The sequence below is a fragment of the Calypte anna genome, chromosome 2 (assembly GCF_003957555.1).
Source record: "Calypte anna isolate BGI_N300 chromosome 2, bCalAnn1_v1.p, whole genome shotgun sequence".
In the NCBI taxonomy this organism is placed as follows: Eukaryota; Metazoa; Chordata; class Aves; order Apodiformes; family Trochilidae; genus Calypte; species Calypte anna.
Window position 1 is genome coordinate 33,809,920 of NC_044245.1, and position 12,580 is coordinate 33,822,499.

General features: G+C 37.4%; 1 protein-coding gene across 4 annotated transcripts in view; it reads right to left on the minus strand.

The window, feature by feature from the left end:
* Positions 1-12,580, minus strand: part of SKAP2 (src kinase associated phosphoprotein 2) — a 120,407-nt gene that overhangs the window by 34,919 nt on the left and 72,908 nt on the right. For all 4 annotated transcript variants that reach the window (XM_030445850.1, XM_030445852.1, XM_030445851.1 and 1 more), the window contains 3 exons: positions 4,717-4,841; positions 3,726-3,789; positions 3,250-3,354 (listed from right to left, as the gene is read on the minus strand). In XM_030445850.1, the coding sequence (XP_030301710.1) occupies positions 3,250-3,354; positions 3,726-3,789; positions 4,717-4,841 (294 nt within the window). The remainder of the gene's footprint in view (positions 1-3,249; positions 3,355-3,725; positions 3,790-4,716; positions 4,842-12,580) is intronic.

Genomic DNA, 12,580 nt, shown 5'->3' on the forward strand with positions numbered 1-12,580 from the left:
AATTAAGATAAAGCTGTTAGCTTACATTAACACCTCTTTTCTCCTATTGTGCAAGCCTGTTGTAGACAGTATACAAACTTGACACCAGGCTGCAGAGAGGATCAAGGAGGCAGGCAGCAGTTCACATTGCAGTCACAGTTTTGGGTAGGAAACCACAGAACACAATACTGAAGGCCCTTAAAAATTATGCCACTGAAATCCCAAGTTAATAAAAGGATTTGGTCTGCAAGGGCTGTAAAAGATGACAAACACCCTTAAAGACAGCAAGTGAGGGACAAGTCTGTTGTTTAAAACTGTAGCAAGATGAACCTCTTCTAGGGCACGGCGCTTCAAGGTCCAACCAGGTGTTCCAGCACAGACTCATGAGTAGTGCTCTAAGCCTATGGCTCTCAGAGTTAGACTAGCCCAGATAAGTGCTATTGCTCCAAGAGCACTGGCCTCTCTGCTGGCTGGCTCAGGACTGAGCTGAGCCTGTGAGTTTGAGCCTCACCTTTACTGGCCCCCTAATCCTGCTCATGCGCAGTGGGGGCCCACCCTAATCAGGCACAGGTGGGCTTAACACAAGCTCATGCCACTCCCTGGGAATTAGTGGCACCTGGTTGCCTCATTTCACTACATGAAACGCAACTGATCTAGAAACTCTATGCATATAGGTACCCTAACACACACACACAGTTATTTAATACAAAAGTTTTAAGTTATTTTCTGTTACAGCTTATAATATGGAGCTGTGGACTGCAAAATTATATGCAGTGTACTAAGACAGGCAAAACCAGGTAAATAAGAAAAAAATGTGCCTTTGCTGACAATATTTTCAATTTTCCTTGAGCAATTTTCCTCTGTGTTTTTAGTAAAAAACAAAAGTTCCATTTGTTGAAGACAGTATAAAGCTTTCTTTTCCAGAAGAAACTTGCAAAGAAGATTTTACATTTTGGAAAATCTTTGGCAGTACCTGAACAAACCACAGTAAAACGGTGACTAATACAGAGAACCAGGAAAATGATGACTCTATGGAAAATATGAATTTGTATGTGCTATTAAAGAATAAAGTGACATAACGAATAAAAAAAAAAAAAAAAAGTTTCCCAACTCTCTTTGTACCCCCCCTTCCAACTACTCTCTTTGTACCCCCCTTCCAACTAGCAACCCACTCCTCCTTCCAGCAGACACTACAAATTGAATTCCACTGCAATCTGTGCTTTTAAGAGGCTTGAAGCTATTCAGCTACTGTCTGGAAAATTCATCTACACCATTTCCTACCACAAGCAGGGGAAAAAAAACAGCTAAACGATGCAATAGCTAGAGAATCAGTCAGATAACTGCAACAGTTCTCCAAAATTCCCAATTTCCGTAACGGTGCAAAAATTTCCACAGCCTCCTTTTTATCCAAACACTCTTTATTTAAATATCAAGCAAAATGGACTGCATTGTAAACTTGCTTAATTTGCTTCTGAAATGCTTATATAAAAAACAGTGAAATAGTGAAATGCAAAATTTTACCTATTTGAGAAGTTGCAAATTATAGCCAAATAAATAGTAATAAAGTCCATTGTGCTGTGTGCCTGAAAGTCAACATTTATAAAGCTAATGGATCTGCAAAAATTTGGAATCAGAAGCCTGCAACATTTATATCCTTTAAGAATAAAAAAAAAAGTGAAGATTAATTTCTTCTTCCTCTTCAAAGGCCTAGCATAAGCATCTTCTGCATTCCACAGCTAAACATAGCTGTACAAATACTTTTTTTTTTCTCTTCTCTTAAACCTAATTCTGAACTCTTATTTTTTCTGTATTATTTAAGTCAGGTAAAAGCAGGAATAATGATGCTCCACCCTTTGACCATGAAATGAAGAAAATGTAATTAGCTTGGTAAAATAGAAAGAACAGCCAACTGGAATAAAATGCAACCAGTCAGGCCTAATTAAGGCAGGTGAGATGAAAGTGGAATATGCTCTTCTACCATCAAGGTAGCAATTCTCTGAAAACAGAATTTGAAATGTATTCATTATTGGTCCTCTACCAATATTTTATGTGTTACTGTTCCAGATCTACTTATTGCTTGACATTTAAATGAACAAGTAACAAAAGTGAAAGAGTGATTATTTCAGGATACAGCTACAACTTCTTTAACAAAAGCATAGAAGCATGGGCAAGCATACAAGATCATCTCTGTAAGAGCCTGAGCATCCAAAAAGCACAGCAGTAAGGTTTGGCTGTATCCTCTAGCTGTAAGATTAAGCCCTGTAAGGTAGTTTTTTTCTTCACTGTAGAAGGGCTTTTCAGCATATGACAAGTCAGAACAACATGTATTCCATGCTGAATTAGTCTACGTACAATTCAAAGAAACAGAACAAAACAAAGCACTGTTTCTCTGTTCCCTTGGTTTACTGAAACGGCCTCAAAATGCCACTTCCCTAAACAGCAAGGATTGCAGAACATTATTTCAGACAAAGTGATTATTAACTGTTGTATCGCTTTAAGATATGTAATTAGTGGTAGAATAATTTTTTTCATAGCTTCTTAAAATACTATCAAGAGTGACCACTTTTCCTGTAATACTTTAATGTCTATAACCAACTCCAAGAGCTTTTGTGAAGCTCTTTTTCTATTGTACTGCCATTTGAGGTCCACTTGGTCCTCTAGAGGAATAATCATTTGACCACATCAGAAAGTCCACAGTAAAAAGTTTCTGTATAATCACAGTCATGCTGGAAGATATGAAACAAAACAGTGTCAATACTTGTGTTGCCTTTATTTACAGTTCGTGTCCAGAAACCTTTTAAACCAATACATTACTTTCTTGTGGGATTATAACATCATGAATTAGGCAGCAGCTGATAACATATGGAGTGATAGCAAAGTTTTGCTTAGTACAAATGCCAAAATGAAGAAAAAAAATTATGGCCAAGTTGGTGGAAAAAGCTGTAAGAATTTAATTGAAAAAAAATAGCGTACCAGAGAATGTTAATGATCCAGAAGTCCCCCGAGACCACTTCCACACATTTTGCACTATTTTGATGTTCCTGCTAGGGAAAACTCAACTGCTCTCACTCAGACTTGGCTGAAGACACTTTTTATTTTTTCAGTGTCACAGCACAACTTGAAATCTGGAAGTATCTTACCCATCTGGCTAATTTAACCACTTACTTTCAAGCCAGAGTTATCAAACTAAAAGTAGAGAAGACAAAATTGCATCAAGTCACAAAGTAAACAATACATTTAAAATAAAATTTTAAAAAACCATAGCAATACCTTTAATTTCTTCATAAATTTCTTCATCTATGTAGTCACTGCTCGCTTGTCCAACATCATCATATTCTTCTTCTTCCTCCTCAGGAATTGTATTGGATCCCATATCTATACAACAACAGTTTAAGAAGTTAACTTTACTTGTAAAGAATGCCAAAGCTGAAATTTATGCAAAATGAAAACACAATTCATCTTCTATGAGCAAGCACTTACAATATATTTTGCTTATTTTCTTAGTGTCTACAAGGAAAAGCTTTCAAGATAAATCGTATTCTTGGAAAAAAATCAAAGATCTTGGAAAAGGAGAAAAGTCACATAAAAGCTACAACATGATTGAGAACTAGGACTTGCTAATCAAAACTTGGACAAGTGGGAATACGATCTATACAAACAAAACAGGTATGTTAATGAGGACAGAAATACCATCACTAAGTTATATTGGCAATAAAGGCAACTATTCTACCTACTGTCTGGCTTACCTTGAATTACAAATTGCACTTGCTGTACCCATTCCTCTGCTTCTTTTGGAGTGGCAGCTGTAAACTATTAAACATTTATTAATAACCACTAGCAGTAATGACAAAAAACCAACTACAATTTCATTAGGAATGAAATAAAAAAAAACAAAACAAAAAAAGAGGACTGTAAGCATTCTCATCACTTCCTCAAGAAACCATTAGTAATTCTTTTCATGTCTTCTGGTACTTTTCTTGCAAGGATGCTTCTTATAATGTACAGCTAATTTTGACAAATTTACGTAATTGAAGGAGAGGATGATGGATTTGAAACTCTGATCAGCAGCTGGCAGCTGTGCAGAAAAAAGCTGCTTCTCTTCATCAATGTCAAAGCCAGAACTGATGAACAAAATTTGCCCTTGACAATTAGAAGACACCCATGAATTTCTTTAGACTGCTGGGTACAGGTTTTCTTAAAAATGTTCTTGTCAGACTCCAACACGCTACCTGACAGCTTAATTAACTGGCTTTCAACTGCAATCTCAGATATTTAGAACTTATTAAACTTACATTTCATATTGATGTCTAGCTGATAAATCTCTGAATTGCAGAGCTGATATGTGTCTTTACTTAGATTTTCCTTGCAAAGCCGTGACCACTACAATATGTATTTAACACTGATATATATTTAAATATTTTTTCACTATTTAATCATCCAAGAAATCATGCAGACATACTATACAATAGATATTAAAATGCTGCCATTGAAATGACCAATAGATAAAGATGATAGATTTCCTTGCTCCTGTCCAAAAAGATAATATTTGAACACATACCTACTTTAAATCAGATTTTTTTTTTCCTAATGTATTAATGTATAATATAAGCAAGCAGGAGCTTCGTTTTTTAGTTAGGATGTCAGTGCAAGTTGGTTCACTGAAATCTTAATTCAGTAACTGGAATTGTAACAGCTTCTTTATCAATTTAATTTCAAGTCAACATAAAAAAGTCCAACCTGATAAATGCGCTTATCAGGAGCGGAGATTTCAAAACAGCAATCTTTCTTTGCATCCTTCCGAAGGCCATTATTCATTCTGATGGTGTAGCCTTCTAAGGCAAATTCACCTTTCTGTTGTTTGTCTGTTGGAGATAAAAAACAAAGTTAGAACTTCATTTACAACAGTGAGCATAAGTTTCTCAGCAGCTTATCACTTATTCAGGTTTTGTTTTCTATTCCGTGAATTTTACAAAGAACAGGGAAGGTTTTAGCAAAATTATTAGGTGATGCTTCTGGAGATAAAGCTTTATTTCAAAGAAAAACGTGCACAGTGGTGCGTTTTTCTGTAGGATGCCTAAGCAATTCCACAGGGGGATGTCTGCAGATGGTGGTCTTATTTGATAAGAAGTACATGTTATGACACTTGTATCTAGGGAAAGCCAAGAACTGGAACTCGCAAGACACACTTCCTATAAATCAGTGCCTCTTTCAGGTTCAGTAAACCAACTAGAAAACCTGTCTAGCTCAGAACATGCTGAGCTCCCTCCTAAACTAAGCACTTCACTTAAAAAATAAACTTCAAACTTCATTTAAAGCAATTGTAAAAGCTTCTCTTCGTGTTCTCCCAGATGTGCTGTGCCTCCTTTCCACGTGGCATAAATACAGAATGAATTTTGTTGTAAATTCTGGTGTGTTTCAAAAGCATTTATCTCAATACAGCAAACATTTAATTAGCTAATAAAAGTACTGAGCCCTACCACAGTTTATTATGTAGAGCCATGTGGCTGTTTTAAAGACATTTCTACTTTTCAAAGGCTCTGGTTTATAAAAGAATCACTTAGAAAAGGCCTGAGTTTAAATATATTGCATGTTGACCAAGGAGCACCTGTGCTCTCCTGAGTAATTCAGACCAAACACTACAACTGATTTTACATGCTCTGGCATGATTTGGTGGACTTTAAAACAAAGCAAAAAAAAAAAAAAAAAAAAAAAAAAAAAAAAAAAAAAAAAGAAAGAAAAAAACAAAAAACTACAAGTAATTCAGTTTTGCAATTTCTGTAGATCACAGTACAGCATTCAAGTAAAGATAGGTATCATCAGTCACATTTTGCTCAGGCAGGAAAAGAACAAAGTGCAGTTGCAAATGAAAGAAAAATGCCATTAAGTGTGGGGTTTTTCCACAGTAGAGAAAAGCATTAATTAACAGTAAGCATCAAACACAACAGCAAAACTACTTCAAGTATTTCTAAACAAAATGTGAGTGCAAATTGAACATCCATTAGGTATGTTTGTCAAGAAAATGAGAAACCTTCAACAGATAAACCAGGAAAAACTACAGTTTGACACTTTTGTCATCTTTCTGGAAATTTAACAGGAAAGAAAATCTGTTTTCTTGTTCTGAGAGGGTAAAAACTGGCTAGCACAGCAACATCAATGGACGTAAGGGATGTCACCATACAAACACTCTTGCTAGTAACCTTCCACCTTTTTATGAACTCTCATCCAGGGCAAGTAAATACCAAATAACACAATTATGTGAAAAAAGCTGGGACACTGTTCTGTTTTCTCTTCTAGCCGTTTCCCTCACAGTAAGTTTTATTATGTCTTAATTAAGTACTAATGATGCAGTGCTAATATTTTATATTTGCTCAATCCTCCACTCTTATATCAAACAGAACACAGATGCAAAATTCATGGAATTGCACTAAGGCAGATACTAGAAATAATACCTTGAAATAGGCTAACTAGGTCTCCTTTTAATGAAATTCATTTCTGCCTGGAAATGTTATTGTTCCCTCACTTGTGACCTCAGGGAGATGAGGAAGTTAAACACATTCATTTCTCACTCTCCCATGCTGGAGGTTTATCAAAACCCAAGAAGACAGAAGCATGCAGACAGAATACAAACACCGGGTTCAAAAGGTAAAAACATTTAGTTAGAATAAAAATGAGGCAGGTATTCAAATTTGGTCTCTTGTCTTCGTTCTGAAACTGCTTCTCTCTGACATGGATGATCCCTTTTAGAGTGATACAGTTTTGCAGAGCTAATCTCAGATGATGTCTGTACTGGTACTCATTCCTTCAGAGAGCAATACAGTTAAAGCAGGGAGGTGCCATCCTTTGGACTGGAAGGGGAACATAGTGCATGGTGTCCCTACTGCATTTGATTGTTTTATTGTTTATAATGTTTTGTCATGTCTTTCTGAACATGCCATTCCAGTGCTAATGAAAATTACCTGCATGCACTTCCAGAAATATATATCGTTTGCTACTAAATTCTTTCACTGACCTTTGTAGCAACAGACTAATCATAACATTGCTACTTTTGCTTTTAATTGTGCAGTAAAGCACCCCTGAATAAAGCCCAGTGTAGCATTACACATATTCTTAAAATGTTAACCATGAGGTAATTTTAAGACAATGAGGCACTGCTCAGCCCTGATCCAGAACCCATTAGAGAGAAAGACTCTGTGTGCATTCACAGTCCCTGTGGCAGAGAGCCAGAGGTAAGACCTAATGTGTCCTGAGAAATGGCTCCACAAACACAGAATGGCAGAACACAGCTCAGGCAGTGCTCAGCTGCATGCTCCAATGATGCCAAGCAGTGGGTGCCTGTAAATCCCAGTTGCTCTTGCAAAATACACCTTACCAGGTAGGACTGTAGACCAACCCCATCACTTGAACCATGACCCATGGTAGCTGTTTGGCCAGGCACAGTGGTTATGTGCAGGACTGAAGGCAGAGCCACCTCATGATCTTCAGACTGAACAATCACCTCAGCTTCTTTTATTGACACAGGCCTGGAGCTAAATAGGTGTGCAGGCACACCTGGGTTTTAATTTAAAGCCCCCATGTGAAGATAGTCCTGCAGAGACTTTGCTGAGCTTTCACATTCAGAGTTGCATTGTTTACATCAGAAATGTTTTCTGGAGACTGTACTTTAGGTTGAACTAGACAGCTTTTTACACTTAAAGATTAAAGATTTTACTTGGAGACCTAAAATTAGATATAGTTGGTGCCTTAAAAGTAGCTTCAGGAAGCAAGGTTACATCACAGAGATTTCATTTTCATTTTGAACCCCCAAATCAGAACCAGAGTTTTCCTCAGCAGGAATAGAACAGCATATTTAGTAGAAACTAGGGAGACACATGGCTGGACCACACTTCTCTGAAGAAGAGTAACGTTCTTGCTGCCTCTTATTTTCTCAAGAGAGGGCTTTGCAATTCAACAACTGGAAACCCTTAAGTTGTCCCAAGCAACATATACCAGAATTGCAAAAGTATGGTGTTGGTGTTGTGAAAAGAAAAAAATGATTGCAACAATCATCAGGCATAAGTTGTTGCACAATTAGGTCAAATCTCATTTCAGAATAAGCTGTTCTTTGCTGTTGTCTCTTGCTTCTCTTTCCTTCTCCCCACATCAGGCACACAACAGAAAAATAAGTCTGGGTCTTTGAAGATAATTTCACATCACAAATTTAGAACTGCAAAAAGCTAGGACAACAGAGTGAAGAGTCAGGAATTAAGTATTTTTTAAAAGTAAAAACTAGTACATAGATATTTGAGATAAACAAATATGAGGAGCTGTATTTAAAATAGAAAAAGTATAGATAGAAATTAAATTTGAGAGCCACTTTAAACATTTTCCCTTACATAAAAACTTTATTCATCCTAAAAATAGTGACATACTGTTAACAGAAGAAACAGGGCCAATATTATTTTGGGAAAAGAGTCTCAAGGGAAGCAGAAAAAAAGGGTTTTGAAGTAACCTTGAGTCCATGGGAACTTTTAAAACAAAGAAGGGTAAACCTTCAACAGGGTCTTGAAATGATTGGGTTGTAGATTTGAGGCCTAAGGCAATGTGCCCATATTATTAGCACATGTAAAAAGAATTAGTGCATTCTGAAGAACAGAGAGAATTCTAATAGTAGAAAGGAACGAAGTTACAAAGAAAGGCATAAGGAACAAAGGCAAACAAATATTTCAGAGTGATAAAGTATTTAAAGATACTATTAGAATCTATAATTTAATTCTCTTTATGTTGAAATTAGGAGTCCGTAAGATCTTATGGTTTACATGGCTTCATGCTAATTGGAGTTTCATATAGTTTTCCATATGCAGGATGTCTGCTTTCTAAAAATAGTAAGTATCAGTGTCTCCAAAATGGTCATTCCTTTTCCAGCTTTTGGAACAGTCTTTTCCAAATGTGTGCATGGGAGTTCGTCCCTTTTCTGATAGCAGATGTGAAATGCAAATTGACTTTTTTTTCTTTTCCTTTAATCTAGTACTCTGAGCAATCTAAATTTAAAAATTAAGAAATGGAGGCACTGATTGACACACACAATTTCAGGCACCAGTTTGTTTACAGTCAGTTTTGCTTATACTTAAGTATTTGTTGAAATAACATAATATTAATGGCAAGTGTTGAGTTCTGAATTTAATATTCTCATAGCAGAAGATTCACTACCCATTAGTCAGATACCTCTGGATTCCCATCACACTGCTATGACAAATTCCTATTGAATATTCACAGTTCCTGCAGATTTCAATTATGTATCCTCTCAGATGTAAAGTCTAAACTAAATAAGAATTTTTGCCTTTCCTATGTGGTTCTTAAGAGATGAAGACTAAGAGAAGGAACAAAATGATACTTCAACAGCTTTCCACTGGGTTTGTATAGCTTTCCTCACTCCCAGAATCTGCAAGCTTAGTATGCGGCAGAAACTCCAGTAGCCTGGGTAGGCCAATCACTAGGACAGATTTGCAAATGCAGTTCTAGTTTTTCCTCTCCCTTAATATTGTTGTCACCAAATTCTTAAAAAAAAAAAAAAAAGGGGGGGGGGGAAAAAAATCACACAAAATAAAAACCTTACTTTGCACATAGAGGCCTGGCCATCATTATCTTACTGTTCATAGATCTCTAAAATGTTCATGTGCTGTTTGTGTCTATGTCAAAAAAATTTAAAATATTGAAATTAAAAAAAATAAACTCAGATTTTTCTAAAAGCCTCTGAATTACCCCCCTCTTCAACAGCATATTGCTAGCAGGCAGGCATATCCCATTTTCAAGTTATAAAATGAAAATAAATTTTTAGTGCCTGGATAACAGGGGGGAAAATTACCATGATATCATCAATTACTGTCTTGCTAAACGTTCAGCTGATCCAGTTTGCCGAGACAGAAGGAAATATCACATTGTGGCCTCACGAGGAAGTGAAATGAAAGCATTAATTCATTCATTTATAAAGCAACAAATTCTCTTTCCTTCTTCATATGCACTTTGAGGTCTGAAAGGTTAGCTATGCCATCCACGTGAGCACACAGGAACTGCCAGAGGTCACAAAGAAAACTGATAGACAAACAAGATACCCAACTCAGGATGCAATCACATGGAAGCAAAGGGAAGGACTGTAAAAGGTTTATGGAAAGAAAGACTAGAGAAATGAGGACAAGGCAAGCTTGTGAAAATCCAAGGCATCTCAGACATTTGAACCTGATTCTATGCAATATTTTGGACCACATGCTGACAACAGATACTGCAACACACACACAGATAAGAGCACTTCCTGCAATACCTGAAAATATTTCTGAAATGTAATTAGGTCAAACATTTCAGCCCTGTTCCTCCATCTACTCCACTGATCAGGTAAGAAAATGTAGATGATTCATTTAGACCTGTCCATATTGCACAGATAAATACTGCAGCAAAGGTGTACCAAGAGAACAGAGGAGCAAAGGGGCAAACAAGATATTCATTAGCCAGCAGGCATCATAACCCTTAAAAGGATGCTTGTAAGCTCCTAGGTGAACACATATACAAAAACACACACACAAATACACAGCCATTTACTGTATTTTCACAGGCTTTAGCATGTACTACATTGTCCTGGACAAGGTATTTTATTTTTCATTCAGGTCTGAATAAATGCTTCTGGAACTTTTCCTTACATCAATCTGTGAGCTTTATACAGTTCCATACTTCTTCTTGCCTTCCCAGTGCAAAAAAAGAGAAAATTCAAAGAATTTAAAATGGTTTAGAAACAACAAATCTACACAACCAAACAAAAATGGCATCCTGTAGCTTCTCATTTACACAGCCAAGCACAAAGGCATCCTACAGCCTCTCATTTAGCATTCAGTTACATTTACACTGATGTTTAAGCATGAAATCAGACCTTGGCCACCAAAATACACCCTGTACCCAACACAAAATATCCTTCCCAGATTAAAATGGGACACATAGATGAAGAAAAATATACACCAAAACAAGCTAAGCAGGACCTAGAAATTGCTGCTGCTTCTCTGCATTACATCCCACAACACATATTAAACATGATACAAGCAAGAGGACTGAGCACATATGAAACCCCCTCTCCCTTGTCTCTCTTCAAACCGGGTTTACATCAACAAGGTGTTGGTTTTTTTCCTGCTGTGTGAATCATTCCCGGAACCTGTCAGAGAACAGGGCCCAGCTGATACAAAACATCTGTAGACACTGCACAGGCAAGGGCAGACCAACATCCCTGAGACACATGCCATCCAAACAATTCAGGAGGTAGCAACAATTTGCATGAAATGCACATTTCACCACTGTTCTAAAGTTGATAAGAACACATCTTCTTGTCCTATGTGGCCCCAGTTATATGCTATAGCATCAAAGGTCACAGCAGAAGAAGCATCAAGGTTTTTGCTGGGCAGGCAATTAAACAAATGAGATGCTCTCTGTTAACCTCTCTCCCTTCTCAGAAAGGGAAAGGAGAGAGATACAGGAGAGAGACTTATGGGTTGGAAACTAAACTATGAAGCTTTAATGAAAAAATAAAGGTGAAAGAGAAAATAATGAAATATGTACAAATATATACAAAACCAAAATCATGCTCCTCTCCCCCCACTAACTCTCCACCAAGGGTAGCCCCAGGAAAATCCTGAGCTGGACTCCTGGAGTTAGTGGCAGACGGGAACTGGATTTGAGAATGCATGGATTTAGGAACACATGGATCAGGATCCAAGGCAGAAGAGCAAAGTCCTCCCAGGACACCAGCCATGGACAAAAAGAGCTTGACCTTCACGATCCCTCAGCTTTATGCTGAGTGTGACATGCATAGGATGGAATACTTCATTTGATCAATTTTGGGTCATCTGTCAGGGCACCCCATCCCCACAGGAAGGTTGCAGATGTGATTGATCCCTTTTCCTCCTTGCCATTTCTGGTGCATAAGAAGTGTAGCAGAACCAAGAAGTTACCTTGGTTCTGCATAGCATTCTCCAGCAGCAACTGTAATCAAGCATTATCAGTCCTAGGAGTAGACACTGACTCAAAAACATGCTGCTAATTTCATAAAGTGCAGTTACTTAGAAGGTACTTAACTGAAAACAAAAATTACTAAAAAAAAAAGGCATTGATTCTGTCCAGGCTCAAACCAGGACAAGGGCCCCACTACAACAGTGAGTACCACTGCTGGCTGTAATAGTGGGAATGAAAACAATTTCAGGTTCTTCCAGTAACTAAATGCCAGATCTCCTCAGGACTGTCTCATCAGACACCTCATCCATGCTGACAATCTGCAGCTAAACAGAGTAATAAACAGCAGCAGCATGTATGTTCACAATCATCAGCACAACAGCTCACTTTCAAGAGCAAACTAGTCTGCTACGGAATTATAGTGATCCCTGGTATCCAGTTTCAGCACAATGATGGCAAATTATTTCTGCACTGGAACAGGAATCTTTATGTATTAGGGCATCAGGGGGCTCAAAAAAAGAGTACCTCAAATCAGCCAAGGAAAAAGCTTTCTTTTTCAAAAGCAAGTTCTGTTGGGTCATGCCAGATCTGCAAGTCAACAATTCCACAATGCTATGCTAGGTTTTCTGTGCTAACAGCA